General features: G+C 37.1%; 1 protein-coding gene across 1 annotated transcript in view; it reads right to left on the bottom strand.

The window, feature by feature from the left end:
- The window catches only part of oplah (5-oxoprolinase, ATP-hydrolysing), a 55,813-nt gene extending 38,723 nt beyond the window's left edge, over positions 1-17,090 (bottom strand). The window contains exons 1-5 of the mRNA XM_039753799.1: positions 16,840-17,090; positions 7,835-8,011; positions 5,016-5,207; positions 1,578-1,692; positions 369-492 (exon numbers count right to left, since the gene is read on the bottom strand). Of these exons, the coding sequence (XP_039609733.1) occupies positions 369-492; positions 1,578-1,692; positions 5,016-5,207; positions 7,835-8,002 (599 nt within the window). The 5' untranslated portion in view covers positions 8,003-8,011; positions 16,840-17,090. The remainder of the gene's footprint in view (positions 1-368; positions 493-1,577; positions 1,693-5,015; positions 5,208-7,834; positions 8,012-16,839) is intronic.
- Positions 17,091-19,361: the final 2,271 nt, after the last annotated feature.

Here is a 19,361-nt window from a genome sequence, read left to right as displayed (position 1 = left end):
AATAATTAAATGTTGGGACTGATCTCCTGTTATGGGCTGGATGCTGTCATGAGCTCAAAACTTCTGGGATAGGCTCTAGCCCCCTGTAGCCAAAAGTTCAAATAAATGGGTTTTAGAATTTTATGCTTCCTCTTTTGAAGAGCACAGCTATCTCAGTGTCCAGATCATATTTAAATGGAAACCTTGAGAAAACAGTGAGTAATCTGAACACAATTCAAAGACTTGCCCTATTGCTGCTATAAATGTGCACAATAACTTTCACTATTCTGTCTCATAATTAGTAAATGTATAGATACTTTTAATGGATGAATTTCTGATTAGGTGAACCATGTGGCTGTGCTCCTCTGACGTACTCAATCGATACTCACGTATAGGAGTGCATCAGCACCACAGCCAGACTATAGATTCCTTTTTTCAACACTTGTTTCAAGCTCTTTTCCAAATTCTGAAGCTCCAATGGGCACCACACTTTAAGGTGTTCTCCTGTTGATCCTAATCAAAAAACTAATAGTTAAGAGAACAATATGTTGACAACATACACCTTACTGCACTTGTAATTGAAATTGCAGTACTTCAATAACCTTTATACAAGACTGATTATAAAGTAAGGAGGAAAGTAGGGTGGTGCAGTGACTAGACTTTATGGCAATGGGTTCCTGGGTTCATTACTCAACCCCAGCTTCCTCTTATATTCTAAAGATATGCATACTAGGTTAACTGTCAATTCCTAAATGGCCCACTAGAAAACAGGTGTTTGTGTGTGTTAAATATGCAATACAAAGTAAAACCATCCCATGCTGAGTTAGCCCTGGTCATGTGTTCTATGGTGCTAGAGAAGGCAATGTCTCCTCATAAAACTGCAATGTAAAAACAGGTTGAGATAATGGATGTATAGACAAAATAAGTATGTAAAGTATTTGTTCAAATTAGCCTACAGTCTCTTGTAAAGATAAAAATGGCTATAGCATGTGGTTAGCAAAGCAATATGTTTCTAATGAGTAATTCAAATTATATAAAAATAAAACCATAATGAAGCTAATAAGACATTTAGAATTTTTAAGACTCTACACAACATTGATTTTGCACTAAGATTGAAAAGAGGACTCTTAGCTTATTACTGTATTATTGTATTATTCATTTAGTTCTGTCAAACCTCACGGTGATTGGGTGGAAAATACCATAACAGGATTTTTTTACCAATGATGCTGCCTTTTGAACTTGCATTTCAGAACCTAGCTTGGTGATATCCATTCATCCTAAGTTGCTGCATTACTGGAGTAGTTCTTTACAACTCTTTGTGTGCTATAGTTTATTGAGTTTTTCAGTAATTCTTTTCATGCCGTTTAAACTCATTTTACTCTGACATACAGTATTCTGCCTAGTGTTCAATTGCCATAAAAGTTAAATTAGCAGATTTTAGCAACTCATTGGATAGTGAGGATATAACCCAGCCTCTATATTTCTCCACAAGTGTGTGCACAACTTAATAATCCTTTGTTTTCACTTGTATGCATTAGTATAAATGCACAAGTAAAATATCAAGAGAGCATATTGCTATCAAAGTCACGGAGCTTTACCTGTAACTGTTGAAAGGGCCTCCATATGTGGCAAACTGCATTTGTCCTTTTCCAAAATCACCCTCTCTTCTACCTCAATGACTTCCTCGTACAGGACATCTGGCATTACAATCTCCTGAATTGTACCAAGAAAAACAGCACTTATTCTTAAGACTTACTTATCAATTATAGGCTTAAGGTTTACAGCGTCATTATTTTTATGTGTACAGAGCATGGTAAATTCCTACTTGCATATTCTATTCAACATGCAACATATCACCAACTCAATATTATCTAGAGAGTCTACCACAGCAAGTAGTATTTTAAATCAATGTACATGAATAATTTAAGTTAGGTTGCACATTATTATAATTATAACTTTAAATATAGTGTAATCCAGAGATTGTATTTAAGTCAATGACAATGAGATTAAAGGAATATAGGGGGTTGCATTCTACATTATAAAAAGATAGCACAGTAGAAAGTAATATCATAAGCAGTGGAATGCAAACATCAAAGGCATGTAAAAACAGAAGAAAAGTAAAATGAGAAATTAAGAAATTCTGGTGAGAGGTTCACTCTAAAATTGAAAATGGATGGTTAAATTATGGAAGACCACAAAGCCTTAAAGCTTGTTTCCAAAACGTGTTCTAAGTCATCTTTTCAGCAAAGTACTAAACTCTGCAGGCATTTCGTTTTACAGTGTGTTTTATAAAAATAACCTAACTGCTTAAAAATGAGCACCCTCTGGCCATATTTTCTGAAGCTGTTCAATCTAACTGCCATATTCAATTCATTATGAAGAAGGATAAATGGAAAAGTTACTTCATTGTGAATATCCCACTGTTCTCACATTATCCTCCTGCTTTTCAAATGATCTATTCAGGATAACCAAATCAAAAAGTGGGCTTACCTGAACCCTTGTATGTTGAAACAAGCACCAAACCAGGTTAGTGTGGACAACGCCAGTGGGCTGCCATCACCATAATATGTCAACAAGTGTACAATACTACAGCAGTTTTTAATCTATGAGAAGCACACACATTTTCTGTTTTGCATAACTAACCTAAATAGGCCATATGCATGTATTTTGGATAATTGAAGCTTGTATTTAGATGCAGTTGAAGGTGCTCCAGCACTGTTTAATGGTGGAACCAAGAAAAACCATCAGCAAACTCTCTGCACAAACACATGCATTGCCAGATTCACATTTAGGAGATTAGAATTTTTTCAGTTCACTACCTTAGAAATTCGAGAGATCAGGTTTGGTAATGATTAAATGTAATCAACCAAATCTGTGTGGGAAAACGTATTTGTTATAAAAGAAATAATGCCAATGTTAAAAAAAGATCCATGAGACAAGGAGTAAACATAATAAAAAGAAAACTAAAGTGTAAGTGATTCACTTTCAAAAAAAACATGGAAGGAAACAAGAACATGTCTCTCTATATATAATCCCGCTGTCAACCAAAAAGTTAATAGAATGGTGCAGTAAAAATAGAACGGTGATTTTAAACACATGATTCAAACAATATCATAAAAGATTATGGACATAGAAGAGTCCTGGAGAAAGGGTGAAAAATCCTTCAGGAATGCTGTTACAAACTGCAAAACACTTCCTTGTGCAGACTGTAATTCTGACCACAATCCTATTGTAATGAAAAAAATAAAAAAGCGAGAAGGTTGAAGAAAGGTAAATGTTGACAGAAGCTGCAAATAGAATTGTTAAGAACAAATTAAGACTTGGCAGCTGATTATGTAGTAAAAAAATTTAATTTGATGGATTACAATTGGTCACAGATATTGAAACAGATTGGAATAACTTTAAAATTATTTTACTATGCTCTGTGGAGAAAATATTACCAAATAAAGAAAATAAAACAAAATATAAATGGATACATAAAGAAATATTAGATATTAAAGGATTAAGGGTAGGAGGTGTTACCAATGTGTGATTTGCAGATGATATAGTATTTATTGCCGAAAGTGAAGAACTACAGGAGTAGAAGACAGTGAGGAGAAGGGATTAACATTAACATTAGCAAGAAGACAATATGGTGTTTTCAGAAAGAAAAACTAGTGCCAAAATACTAGTTAAACTAAAATATAAAAATGTCAAGCAAGTGAATCACTGTTGGTACTTGGGTGGCATGTTAAAGCAGGATGAAAGAAGTGATCAAGAAAAAGGTTGCTATGGCAAAAACAGTCATAGCTGTTAGCCAAGGCTTTGTATCAAGGTGGCAGGAACCTGCAGTCTACTCAGACAGTCACAGGCACAAGTCAGTCATAACAGGTAGTGCTTATATGGTAATTGAACCTGCTAGGTTATCATGCCAACCTTCAATCAAACGTCTCAGTGAATTATCTGGGGCTTCATGCAATTAAAATAAACACTTATAAATCATCACTTAATTATGAAAACAAAAAAATAACTTTCTAAGGTGTTATTTTTGGTCTGTCTTAATGTGACATGAAACATGGACTGTGAGCACAACAATGGAATGTGAACTAGAGAAACTGTGGGATGTGATTTTTTAGAAGAATGCGAAATTTCCTGGACAGATAAATGAACAAATGAAAGAGCATTAAAAAGAGCACAGGTGAAAACACATTCTCCAAGTGAGATAAAGAATAGACAGATAAAATATTTGGGACATTCATTCATCAGAGCTGGAGGCTTGGTAAAGTCATTGGAGAGAGAAGAAAATGATTGCAGATCATCAGTGCAAATGCAGTGAGATGGTTTGGAAACAACATGAACTCCTATGACATTTTTAGTATGGCAAGCAAAATTGACAAGTGGAAAATCATGATCGCCAATATCTACATCGGACATGGCACTGAGAGAGAGAATTTATCTATCAGAAAAAAAGGTAACACCAACATTCGTCCATAAGCAAGACATCTGGGAGGATGCTATGTGTGATATAATTACCCTGGTGATATAAAAGGTCAGGATCATACACTCCTTTACTGTCCGAGTTTGTGAATAATGTAATACTCAAAACTCTAGTTTCATTATTTTTAAGATGTTTCTGGTTATGAATAGTTTTCTTTTCATCAACTTCAATTGCTTTTTGCCTTAGTCTACATGTAATATTCTGGTATTTTATTCTCTCACTATGACCCTCAACTTACGATTTTTGTCTCATTTCCTGGCCATTGTTTATTTGTATCGCATCCTCCCGACTTTGACTTGGCTCACTATTACTATCACGTTACCTTTCAACACAGACCACAAAAATATTAACCACCATTTACACATGTAAATTTAACATGTCCCTCCTTTCCCATTTTATCTAATAAAAAAACCTCAGAACTCAGAAAGAAATCACCACCTTATTTCATGAATCGCATTGGCCAGGTTTTATGTGGAGTCATTTTTAGAAATAATTCACTGCACACACATGACAAGAAGCAAGACTAGGCCCCAGATGGAAATATTGCAGAGCTTCTCACCAAATCAAAGATTCGGGGACGAGCCTGGTTGCCAATATGCAGCAGATCTTTAAAACCTTTAGTAATGACCAGGGCCATCCTCTCCCCTTTCCTCTCTAAGAGGGCATTAGTGGCAACAGTGGTGCCCATTCGAATCCAGTTAATCTGACAGGTGTCTAGAGGTTGGTCACGGGGCAAAACCTCTCCACTTTCCTAGAAGTGAAAGTAGAAAACATACGGTATTAAGTAAGATAATAATTAGGTATTTGATTTCAAATTACTAAGAAGGTTACTGCCCTAAAATAAAAATCACTTCACAGTCAATCTTGAATTTCTTTGATGGCTTTAATCTTTATCATTTACAGTATCACAGACTGCAGAGGCAAGGAAGTGATAATTGAAACCAAAAAACTTGCCAGCATATTGTTACATTCATCTTCAATTAAAAGTTAAATATAGCCCATGCAGCACTGTTAATGGGAATTACACAGCATTTTGCTTGATAACTTTTAAGATAGTTAATTGCACATAATTACATTATATATTTGATTTATTTCTATAAAATAGAATGTAAGGTGAAAGGACATGCTCACAGTCACAAAGTGAGTCATTAGTTTAACTTAAAATGAAATCCTTGGGTTTTATGCTCAAAGTCTATTGGCTTATTTCTATATTACAGTGGTGTGAAAAACTATTTGCCCCTTTCCTGATTTCTTATTCTTTTGCATGTTTGTCACACAAAATGTTTCTGATCATCAAACACATTTAACCATTAGTCAAATATAACACAAGTAAACACAAAATGCAGTTTTTAAATGATGGTTTTTATTATTTAGGGAGAAAAAATCCAAACCTACATGGCCCTGTGTGAAAAAGTAATTGCCCCTTGTTAAAAATAACCTAACTGTGGTGTATCACACCTGAGTTCAATTTCCGTAGCCACCCCCAGGCCTGATTACTGCCACACCTGTTTCAATCAAGAAATCACTTAAATAGGAGCTGCCTGACACAGAGAAGTAGACCAAAAGCACCTCAAAAGCTAGACATCATGCCAAGATCCAAAGAAATTCAGGAACAAATGAGAACAGAAGTCATTGAGATCTATCAGTCTGGTAAAGGTTATAAAGCCATTTCTAAAGCTTTGGGACTCCAGCGAACCACAGAGAGAGCCATTATCCACAAATGGCAAAAACATGGAACAGTGGTGAACCTTCCCAGGAGTGGCCAGCCGACCAAAATTACCCCAAGAGTGCAGAGACGACTCATCCGAGAGGTCACAAAAGACCCCAGGACAACGTCTAAAGAACTGCAGGCCTCACTTGCCTCAATTAAGGTCAGTGTTCACGACTCCACCATAAGAAAGAGACTGGGCAAAAACGGCCTGCATGGCAGATTTCCAAGACGCAAACCACTGTTATGCAAAAAGAACATTAGGGCTCGTCTCAATTTTGCTAAGAAACATCTCAACGATTGCCAAGACTTTTGGGAAAATACCTTGTGGACTGATGAGACAAAAGTTGAACTTTTTGGAAGGCAAATGTCCCGTTACATCTGGCGTAAAAGGAACACAGCATTTCAGAAAAAGAACATCATACCAACATTAAAATATGATGGTGGTAGTGTGATGGTCTGGGGTTGTTTTGCTGCTTCAGGACCTGGAAGGCTTGCTGTGATAGATGGAACCATGAATTCTACTGTCTACCAAAACATCCTGAAGGAGAATGTCCGGCCATCTGTTCGTCAACTCAAGCTGAAGCGATCTTGGGTGCTGCAACAGGACAATGACCCACAACACACCAGCAAATCCACCTCTGAATGGCAGAAGAAAAACAAAATGAAGATTTTGGAGTGGCCTAGTCAAAGTCCTGACCTGAATCCAATTGAGATACTATGGCATGACCTTTAAAAAGGTGGTTCATGCTAGAAAACCATCAAATAAAACTGAATTACAACAATTCTGCAAAGATGAGTGGGCCAAAATTCCTCCAGAGCGCTGTAAAAGACTCATTGCAAGTTATCGCAAACGCTTGATTGCAGTTATTGCTGCTAAGGGTGGCCCAACCAGTTATTAGGTTCAGGGGCAATTACTTTTTCACACAGGGCCATGTAAGTTTGGATTTTTTCTCCTAAATAATAAAAACCATCATTTAAAAACTGCATTTTGTGTTTACTTGTGTTATATTTGACTAATGGTTAAATGTGTTTGATGATCAGAAACATTTTGTGTGACAAACATGCAAAAGAATAAGAAATCAGGAAGGGGGCAAATAGTTTTTCACACCACTGTATATGCACTGCAACATGGTCATTATCAGGTTATACGGGACTTTTGCACTGTGAACATCATCCCCAGGTCTTTAAAAAAGGTACTGTAGAACCTTTTCATATTTTTACAGTTTCAACACTGTTAGCACAGTGAGCAAGTGGTAAGAATTAAATCAGCAACTGTCTGGTTTACAGCATAATGATAGAACCAGTTGGTCACACCACCTCAGCACTGATGTTAGCGTTCATCTTCCCACTATTTGTGTCAAGGTTGCAGGAACCTGCAGTCTACTCAGACAGTCACAGGCACAAGTCAGTCATAACAGGTAGTGCTTATATGGTAATTGAACCTGCTAGGTTATCATGCCAACCTTCAATCAAACGTCTCAATGAATTATCTAAGGCTTCATTTTCTACTAATTCTGCATCTTGGAATACTAGTTACTTCAACTCTCTCTGTCTCTCTCACGAAGAGCATTAGCTAGCACTGATTCTCTAGAGCAAAAACATGAACAGTAAGTACAAAAAATGTTACCAAATGAAGACTGTCTTAGATTCCACATCACTCTATTTACCTTCTCCAGTACACGACGTATACCTTCAGTGGGGGCGTCCTGATAGTTGGCAGGGTCTTCTGAAAGCAATTTCAGAACTTGAATCTTTCCACCAGGACAACGTGCAAAGACATCTGTGAATGTGCCCCCACGGTCAATTGCAAACTCAAACTTCTCAGAAGAAATCATTCTGTACAGCTGATTAAAAACAAAGGGAGCTACGCGTAAGTGTGCAAGAAATACAATAAAAAGACAATGCATAATGGCAGAACCCATACCAGATATCTGTAGAATTCAGATCCAGTTAGACACTGCTTCATAGACTACCAAATCTTAACCTGACAGTTCTAAGGACTGGCTTAGTTGAGACTAATAATCACATAAATTAAATAATCCCCAAATACATGTTGGAAAGAAAGGATGTCAAGGATCCTGGCTGGCTATGGAGGTTCCAAGTTTTCGTCCCAGCAATGTCTTAATTATTAACTAATTACTGCTCCTTAATTGTAAATTAATTGTCTTCTAAGATTCTGGCACTGATTATGATCCTTGTACTTCTAAGAACTGTGGTAGCAGCCGCCTTTCACAGAAGTTCTTTGTTTTTCTTTGTGTGCTGAACTTATTATACTAGTTACTAGTTTTAATTAATTAATTAATTACTTTTAGGATTAAATTTGATCTGGCTTCTGGCTTGTCATTTATAGTAGGCACTAGAAAATTATATGTAGTAAATCCTCGCTATTAACAGATTTGGTTATCAGCTGTTATAGAAGTGTAACCCATTTCACTTACCCCCAGTCTAATTCCTCCTATTTGCAGCCATGCGCTGGATAAAAAAAATTCTGACAGGACTGTCACACATGAACGACATCTGAAACTGAGCAATAACAGGTTTGTGATGTTCAGGATTGCATGCAGGCTACACTGGATGGATCAATGTGTGTCTATTCAGCAGCAACAGACTACGTAAGCCATTGAATTCTATTCATGATGGGGACCAGAGACTGCAATTGATAGACATGAAGACTTCTTCATAAACGAGGAATTCCCAGTGTAGGTTATAAGCTTGCACTGATTAAGTCCCTGCTCTTTGTACACACTACCCAGCACTACTACCAATTGGATGGTGTAGTGAGGTCCTTGGATCTTCTCTGACAGAGTACCTAAAAGACAATCAAACTTGACTAGAGGAAGTGAAAAGGTTTCCATAGGTAAACCTGAGGAAGGATCATTACAGAGCCCTGAGCTGGTGTCCCGCCAGAACCTAACCCCATTCTTCCCAAAGGATCAATGCTTCAGTATCTGTGATTTCCGTATCCACAGGATTTTTCATGAATGTAATCCCCTTGGATAACTAGAATTGACTGTAAATGGATTTTACATTTACCAATGATCTGCTGCTGCCATCACAAATCTGAAAGCCATCTTATCTAAACTGCTTTTCAGGAAGAAGTCAGCAGAAGTCTCAGAATTCAGAAGACGTCACATGGAGAGCAAAGAGGAACTGAAGGCTACCTTATATCTGCAACACTAGGAAATGTAGGAGACACTGAGAAACTAAAGTGTGGTGTATTTAATATTCCTATAATCAGCTGCTAGCACTGCAAGCTCTAAGCAGTTCCATTTCACTCTACCAAAGGATTTGTTTGACAAAAAACATAAGAGGTTGAAAAGATGGAGCAATAATAAAAACAAGGCAGGAAAGATTTAGAAATGGACTGCCATCTATTGCAATGGGCAATGTTCGATCACTCTCAAATAAGATGGATGAACTCTCTGTTCTCATAGCAAGTCACGAGAGTGACAGATACTGTGGAATCTTGTGTATTACGGAAAGCTGGCTAAAACCTCATATTCCACTGAAGGAAACAACAAGCTGGACCTGCTCTATTCAAATATTAATGATGCCATAAATGTAAACCTGTGGCACCTTTGGGCAGAACATACCACAATATAATCCATCTTACTCCCACCTACAAGCTTGTTATTAGACAGCAACCTGTGACCCCCCCAAGATTTTGTGGAAGCAGAGCCTGGAGGCTAAAATGGCTGACAGCTGATGAGGCTACACACAGGAAAAGCCACAGGACAAATGGAGTCAGTCCTTGAGTTCTTAATTTCCTGTGCTGATCAACTTTGTGGTATCCTCTGCTATCTGTTCATTCTATCAAAAAGGCTCCAGAAAGTTCTCCTGCTGTGGAAAATACCCTGTATTGGTCAATTTCAAACAAGTGCAGATGCATCTTTACCTAATGATTACAGACCAATGGCCCTTATGTCCTATATAATGAAGAGCTTTGAATGGCTGGTCCTAAATTATATCATTAATATTGTGAAAGACCACTTCAACCCACTAAAGTTTGCCTAAAAGACAGCAATTGGATTGGAAGATGCAATTATCTATTTGCTCCACAAGACTTATTCCCATCTGAACAAAGCTGGCAGCAATTTTGACTACAGTAAAACCAAGGAATAGGTTATTGATTTTTGCAGCACCAAAGATCCTCTATGCCCGGTCAGTATTTAGGGAGTGGATGTCGAAGTGGTGCAAGTACTTCAGGGTCCACATCAATGACAGGCTGGATAGAGAAACTATATAGAAAGGGGCAGAACAAGCTCTGTTTTTTCTTAAGAGATTGTGTACCTTTAATGAGAATAGTAACATGGCATCTTTTACATGTTCTACAACACTGAGATGGCCAGTGTAATTTTCTATGCTGTTTGTGCTGGGCTAATAACATTATTTCAAGACACGCCCACTGCATCAAAGTGTTAATTAAAAAGGTAGGCTTAGTTGTGTGACATACATTTAACCTGCTGGAGGTAGTAGTAAAGGACAGAATGACTTCAAAACTGACTGACATTATGAACATGCTGCACATCCTCTCTCTGGCACACTATTATTAGGTACTTTCAGGCAATTACTTATTCAACAGAAGTGCATCAAGAAACGCTATGGGGGCTCAACACTGGCTAATGGGGCTTCATCAAGTCTATGACAGTGCACCTCTATAATGCTTCACTGTGATTGTGACCACTCTTTTTATCATTGGTCAAATCAACATTTTGGTTTATTTTTAGTTATTCTGGTGTGTATTTGAGAGGGCTGTTGTTTGTTTTAATATTTATTTATGAAGCTAAATGTCTCCCCTTTGACAAAAAGCGCTATTCTCGTCTATTCCAGAAACTTTAACTGTTTCTTTGTGATCAGCAGCTAAACAATAATGAAATGTAAAATGAACCAACATGACCAGCTGAATCAAATTTCTTAAACTCAGCTCCAGGGTCAGCTGGCAAGCTGGGCACCATTAAAATGTTTTGTGGATTAGAAAAACAAAAATATTTCTCAGACCTTCAATATCTTTCGTTTCAGTTATTTTAATGAAACAAATATTGATGAATACAGAGGCACAAAGGAGACCAAGTTAGCCTTCATGTTGGCTGCAGCAATTGGTTACTAATAAAAAAGTGGCTATAATGTAACCTGGCTGCCGCTGCAGCCATCTAGGTTCAAAGTTTAATACTCCTGACCTGGGGACATAGTAACAATATTACCTAGTACAGAAAATATCTAGCTAAGTACAAATATAAAAAAAAATCTAAGTTTTCAAATTATATAAACTATGCAGAAATTTAAGCAACATAATTTTATGAAGCAACTTGAATATAAAGGCATTTAAGATGGACTATTGATTTAGATAGATAGATAGATAGATAGATAGATAGATAGATAGATAGATAGATAGATAGATAGATAGATAGATACTTTATTAATCCCAAGGGGAAATTCGCATACTCCAGCAGCAGCATACTGATACAAAAACAATATTAAAATTAAAGAGTAATAAAAGTGCAGGTAAAAACAGACAATAACTTTGTATAATGTTAACGTTTACCCCCCCGGGTGGAACTGAAGAGTCACATAGTGTGGGGTCTCCTTAGTCTGTCAGTGGAGCAGGATGGTGACAGCAGTCTGTGTGAAGCTGCTCCTCTGTCTGGAGATGATCCTGTTCAGTGGAAGCAGTGGATTCTCCATAATTGATAGGAGCCTGCTCAGCGCCCGTCGCTCTGCCACGGATGTCAAACTGACCAGCTTCATGCCTACAATAGAGCTTGCCTTCCTCACCAGTTTGTCCAGGTGTGAGGCGTCCTTCTTCTTTATGGTGCCTCCCCAGCACACCACCCACCGCGTAGAAGAGGGCACTCGCCACAACCGTCTGATAGAACATCTGCAGCATCTTATTGCAGATGTTGAAGGACGCCAGCCTTCTAAGGAAGTATAGTCGGCTCTGTCCTCTCTTGCACAGAGCATCAGTATTGGCAGTCCAGTCCAATTTATCAACCAGCTGCACTCCCAGGTATTTATAGATCTGCACCCTCTGCACAGTCACCACTGATTATCACGGGGTCCATGAGGGGCCTAGGTCTCCTAAAATCCACCAACAGTTCCTTGGTTTTGCTGGTGTTCAGGTGTAAGTGGTTTGAGTTGCACCATTTAACAAAGTCCTTGATTAGGTTCCTTTACTCCTCCTCCTGCCCACTCCTGTGGGCAAATACAACAGATATAGGCAGCAAAGTTTTAGTAAAGCTGAGCCTATCCCATGACAGCAGGAGAAATATCTCATTCAGGATGAGGTTTCCTCTCTGTTGTTGCAAGGTGTAAAAATTAAAATCTTAGTATTAATTGTGTAACAGTATGGAAGTGCATTATTACTCCACTGCCCTAAGTCCAATCCTGAGTTATGTTATGTTATTTAAAACACAGCATCACAGGCTTAATTTTGGCTTAGTATTTCTGTGATAGAAACACTAATCAAACACATAGACTTACAGTTCTAAAATAAAATACAAACGTAAACCAAGTTATATCACTTTGCCGTGCTTGATTTATGATTAATAAATTTCGTTAAGTGATGATCAATAAACACAATACTTACACTTGATTATCCTGGGAGAGTATCAATAGATGGGTTTGCGGGGTCTGTGCGTTTACTGCATTAAAGCTTTCTGGTCACCAGTAAAATGGTCACCAGTTTGCCTCAACCTAAATTTTTTTGAACTTCCAGGAGATATCAGACTATATTCAGGATTACTTTTTAATTGCATCATTCCTCGTCACTTAATCACCTTCTGCGATGTGCTTGACATTCAGTAGATGTCGCTGCTCTTATTTCCTTTCTGCCATTATTGTGGTTATCATTTGGTTTTCTTGATCACTTTGCTGTAAACACATGATTACAGGTTACTTTGTCTTTCTTTATGGCCACCAGGTTCCCACAACCTAAAATTACTTCTTGCTTGTCTATCTGCTTCAACATCTTGTCTTGTCTGTCATGGCATGCCTGATTAACAGTTCTTATATTGGAACTCTGTCACACAAACTGAATATATTTTGTGTAGCAATGGCACCAAGTGTCACAGTAAGATGCCGAGAGGAGAAGCAGAAAAGAGAAAGGTCAGTAGCAGTATATATGATTGCCACAGTTGTTGCAAACAACTAACTCTCAGTTTATACTGTTCCTGACTCTTCTCTGTGACAATCAGTGTACAGTATGCTGTTACTGACCCTCCTCTGTTCTGATTCTCTTCTCACCATCCTGGTAGCACTGCTACCTTTCCAAGCTACTAATCACAAAATGCTCTGAGCCCTAGGATTTACTGGTAAATTAATCTTCTGGCACTGTCCGTCGTGTATTTATGATACAAATGAATATCCAGGAATGGGTGGGTGGCCAGATGAACTCTTTCTTACTTTGTCTAATTCTGACTGTGCCCTTGTATGTTACAACCAACAATGGGCATACCAGAGATTTATTTTCTCCAGGAATGCTATTTGACTACAATTTATCTTTTTATCTCCCCATTATCTCTGTCAACAGATCTTATCTCAGATTTATCTTAATGGACTTGATGTATATTGTCATACTTTGTTTATACTGATCTAGTTGAAACTGTTCTGTCTTAAAGTATGCTGAACAAAAATCGTGTGGTTGCACATATAAATGTTAAACTACTGTTAATGCATTATATTTGTGAATTGAATAGAAAGAGCTATGATAATTAAATTTAATTGTGATATGAAACAAAACTATCATTTAAACTGCAACTAGGATTATAGAGAAGAGCAGAATCAGAAATTGTGGATTCTAAATAGAATGAGGAACCTTTTATTTACTGTAGATGTTCATAACTAACCAGTGAAAGAACTTTCTTTCATGGTGTGCAGCTTTTATATCTTCCTCTGCTGCTCATATGTGAAAGAGTAAACCAGAACTTCTAGTCAAGATCTATGCAAATTTCTTTCTCTGGTGCTCAAGTTTCCTTCTCTCATCATGTAGGTGGTAGGTGGCTGAATGTTAAAAAAACAATTTCACAGTAAAAGTGTGTTCATTACTACAGTATGTACAGTTTGTTAATCTTGCTATTTTTAACAATTTTTAAAATCTGTTTGATAAAAAAACAACTATTCTCTAGTGGCAAAGTGACTCTTTTGGCACAACTACTGCCTCACAAATCCAGCGTCTTGAGTATGAATCCTGAGCCAGCAGAGTTATCCACTAATTTATCTTTACTGTTGCCTCTGTGGAATCTGCACACTTTCCTGTGTCTACATGTGTTTTTTTCCCTGTTATTCTGTCTCTTATTTCACTTCCACAAAGACATGCTTGTTAGGTTAATTGGAGATCCAAAATAAGCTCTGTGTGGGCGTGTATATTTATGGTCATTGGAGCAGACAGATACCCAGTCCAGGACTATTTTCTGACTTGAACCCAGTGTTACTGGGATGGTACCACCCTCTGAAAGATCTGAATTGGATTATGTGGGCTTAAGAATGTTAGGTTACATTATTGTTTATATTCTAAGAAATAATCCTTTTTAGGAAAACATTGACCAACAAATATCAGTTGAGTTTTTATTTTTGCCTTCACTGAATTCCCTTCCTGAATAAATATGTCACTGTCTTTCCGTTCATAAACAAGACCACCAAATAATATTTGAATTTCCTTCCTCAAAAGGGACTCAAACATCACAAATATAGTGTATTATTTACTGATTTCTTCCACTGTGTAATTAAACAAAATATACAACCACCCTTTATCATCATCAAGTCCTTCCGTGAGAACCCTAAATCCAAAGAGGACTGTTTCATTTATGTTAGGTAGAATGCCCAAAGGGGACTGGGTGGTCTCATGGTCTGGAATCCCTACAGATTTTATTTTTTTCTCCAGTCGTCTGGAGTTTTTTTTGTTTTTTCTGTCCCCCCGGCCATTGGACCTTACTCTTATTCGATGTTAATTAATGTTGATTTATTTTGTTTTTCTTATTGTGTCTTTTATTTTTTCTATTCTTTTATTATGTAAACCATTTTGAGCTACTGTTTGTATGAAAATGTGCTATATAAATAAATGTTTGTTGTTGTTGTTGTTGTTTAGGCAATGCCTGTCATTATTCCTCTGTAAGTCTGTGCCTCCTAATATCCACCTTTACCAGTTCATAAGTTGGACTAATAAAATAGAGTCATACATTATATTATGAAGAATATGTAGACAGTTTTCTGTGGCACCTAAAATACCTTGGGGTCCAAGTTGTGAAAGACTAATGTTAAACATTTTACCTAATATTTTAACATCCATGTGTCATTTTGATCAGTACAGTCTTAGATATTTTTTTTTACTGTATGGTAAAACATTATAAAATACCTAGGTACATAAATAAGTATTTTTTTAAATAAAAGAACAATTACAAAATAAATCATTCTTTCAAATCTGTCAAAAACAAAGCAACCAATAGATGCCTTGTAACCTACTCATAATTTAATTTTTGACTTAGATGCTCTGTGCGCCTCTAGTGTATTTCTATGTGCTGCCTGCCTCCTTTTTATGCTTGCAGATGTTTATTTTTATTTCATCTACCCATCAATTTCTTAAAGACATGTTGTCCCTATCACTGTCAGAGAGATCCAGAAACAATAGTATATTAGGCTATAGTAATGAGCAGAGGACAGGAACCAAGTCTAGATGCAATGCTAGTGGGTCAAATATACTGTATAGCACACATCAGCATTCACTTATATCTGCCCAATTCAATGTCAAGAATCAACTTCATATTCACAGATTATGAAGGTCACTGGGAGACGTAATATAAGCACAAATGCGAATATGTAAACTCTGTAGGTTTCAACCTTTAATTTTGACATGAAAGAAAGAAATTTATTTTTTGACAGTCATGACTCAAAACAATTTGGGTTCCTCCTCCACTCTAAAAAAATGCTGCTGTACTCTGACAATTGGTGGCTAAGATCAGGATTGACGTTAAAAGCAAATAACCTAGTATTTCATAAGCAGTTTAGGGAACAAATTCCACTATCAATTTCCTGTTAAAGAGACTGCTGATTGGTGGCTACCCTAAACTCGACCCAAATGAGTGGCTGGGTCATGGGACCTCATTTCTAGTTTTTTATTTTTATAAAAACATTAAAACAATTTTGACAAGACCAAGCCACTATGTACAACAGGTTTGGCAATGCTATTCTCCTAGACTGTCCAAAATAAAACCAAGTCGTGATTTGAAGATCCCTAAAGTTTAACTCTCTATTTAGATTATACCTTATACGCCCAGAATTTTCTGAGCTGTTTTTTATTCATTGCCTGCTTCATTTACTGCTCGCAACGCGAGGTCAGTGCCATAAATGGAAATTAACAAGTTAGTTGATCTTTCATTGACCTCCATATGCCACGTAGATGCTGCTAAGTGTACCCCTATACATGTGTGCATTTTGCAACTGTCGTTATTTTTGTAATTTGCCATTGAGGAGCTTGTCTAACCCACAGACAAAACCTTCACATTGTCCACCTACTTTAAAGTATTTAAAGCAGTTATCTCTTAGCGGGCGTTATATAAGCATTGTCCGGTCATTTAAAATGGGCAGGTGCGTTGTAACCTCGAATCCAGCTCTTTGGCTAACTTCACACTTATAGAATTGGCACATCAAGCTCAACTACCTAGTTTCGCAAACAGTGTATTACCTTAAGCACAAGTGACCGTCTGATTCCACAACGAGCAGCAGGCGTACCACCTCTAGAAGAACGGCGCCATGAGCTTTATCCTCTTAGCCACTCCCCCTGCAACTGGGCTCGTTTAGTGAGCAGCCTGCTGTTGCTAGTACACGATCTGTAAATAAATAATTCAATCTTCCCTCCTGAACCGTGTCCTACACGTGTGGTAGCCCGGCATTGAGCCTTAGGCACATAAAATAGAAAAAAATGGTGGGTCAATGAGTTCTTCAAGACGTTACTGGCTGGTTGTAGAATGGGAGGAGCAACAGATAAACGCAGACAGCGGGCGGCAAATGATAAGTGTGTTTTTAAAACTCTTGTTAGAGTGGACAGTGTACAAAAATGGAACAGAGTCAGAGGTATACGTGCATCATAAGCATGATCGAAAAGTCTGAAAAATACTCAAAAAGTAAACTTTGCTTTTCTGTTTCTAGTATTATGTAAAGTCTTTAGACAACTGTTTATTTTTGCCTCATAAATTAAAGTCTCTCCCTTGCCCATTTCTTGTTATGGCTAAGACATTTCCAATATATAATTAACTATTGAGTTGACTTTCTACTACAAGCTGCCCCTTTAAAAATTTCTCCTAGTGACAGTGCAAGTTCAGCAAATCCTCAATTTGCCCAGTGATTATTTGGGAACTCTATTTAATGTTAAGTTAAGTAATACTGCACATTAAAATTGTCTGAAGGTTTTAGATTTTGATTGTAGAAGTATAAATAACAATCTGAACATCTTCAAAAATGATCGATTTTATCAAATAAAATTGCACAATATTTTATATAATATTGGTAATGTTTGTGGAAATATGCCAGGCTTACTATAGAACAATTTAAAAAACTGCTATAAAAAACATTATTTTAAAATGTCCTTTTCAGCTACATTTTAGTTGTATCCCTGTTATTCTATATGGACAATGAATAATCATTTTCCTCTGGCTTCTGCAATTCCCTACTAATCAGCAATATTTTCTGCTGTCTTTTTCGGTTCTTCTCTGGTGCTGATCATCAAAGTACCATGCTGCCCCCTGTGTTTATGGATTGAATGACGGGTGTCCCAGATGTCCACATGACCACCATCATCTTCAATTTCTTCCATGTGAAGCCTGAAAAGCATAAGGACTGATTTAGAACAATTATGTTAGTTAGAATGCCCAGTGGGGGCTGGGTGGTCCTTTGGCCTTGGAACCTCTACAGAGTTTGCTGTTGTTTTTGTCTCTGCAGCCTAACTGGAATTGTTTTGTTTTGTTTTTTATTTAGTCCGTCCTGGCCATTCAACCATACCTTTTAATTTGTTATATTGTCTTTAATATTTTTGCCTAATCTTGTTTGCTTATATTTTATATTAACTTCCTTTTGTTTCATTTTGTAAAGCACTTTGAGCTACATTGTATGAAAAAGTGCTATATAAATAAATGTTGTTATTGTTGTTTTTCAGGTTCAGGGTTGTAACACCACAAGAAAATGACTTGTACCATTAAATGCTATGGTATTTTCTGTATTGCAAGAATAAATAATAAAAATCACAGCGTTGTTTTTTTATTTAATGAATTGAAAATCCTCATAATTACACATAATTAATAAAATAAATCACTTCTGACCATAAGAGGGCACCACTGTGCCATAAACATCGGACTCAATTACACCCATGTTGTACTGATGTGCAAATCCAAATTGAATACAGTCTCAATAGGGGTTCAAATTAATGTGGTTTATTCTCACAATAAAGAAAATAAAATAAACGGACACACCACTAAGGTATGGACTTTTTTCAGGATCACGACCAAATTAGGACTCCTTATCTGTTGCACACACTGGGCCAGTGTTTTGAGGCCATGTTGTACTGATGTGCAAATCCAAATTGGGTCATTGGCTACCCACATAGGGCTAAAATGTTTACCCACACTGGACCTACACTGGCCCAATATTAGTTTGTTTGCTCAATCAATCAATCAATCAACATTTATTTATATAGCACATATTCATACAAAAAAATGTAGCTCAAAGTGCTTTACAAAATGAATAGAAAAATAGAAGACACAATAAAAAATAAACATAAGTCAACATTAATTAACGTATAAGGTCCGATGGCCAGGGTGGACAGAAAAAACAAAAAAACTCCAAAAGCTGGAGAAAAAATAAAATCTGTAGGGTTCCAGACCAGAGACCGCCCAGTCCCCTCTGGGCAATCTACCTAACATAAATCAAACAGTCCTCTTTGTATTTAGGGTTTTCATGGAAGGACCTGATGATGATGGTCACGTAGACTTCTGGCTTTCAGTCCATCAATGTTGGTGCATCATGATGCTTTGAGTAGGTGGTGGTGGCGCAGGCCGCCACCACAAAGAAACCGGAAAAAGAAACAGAAGAGAGAGTTGGGGTCAGTACGGATTTTAGAGCCACTATGAATAGTTATTATGATGAATTGAACATACAGAGTATCATTATTAAGTTAAAGTGAAGTTAGGAGAAGGCCATGTTAAAGTAATGTGT

The sequence above is a fragment of the Polypterus senegalus genome, chromosome 5 (assembly GCF_016835505.1).
Source record: "Polypterus senegalus isolate Bchr_013 chromosome 5, ASM1683550v1, whole genome shotgun sequence".
In the NCBI taxonomy this organism is placed as follows: Eukaryota; Metazoa; Chordata; class Cladistia; order Polypteriformes; family Polypteridae; genus Polypterus; species Polypterus senegalus.
This window is presented reverse-complemented; position numbering and strand designations above follow the sequence as displayed.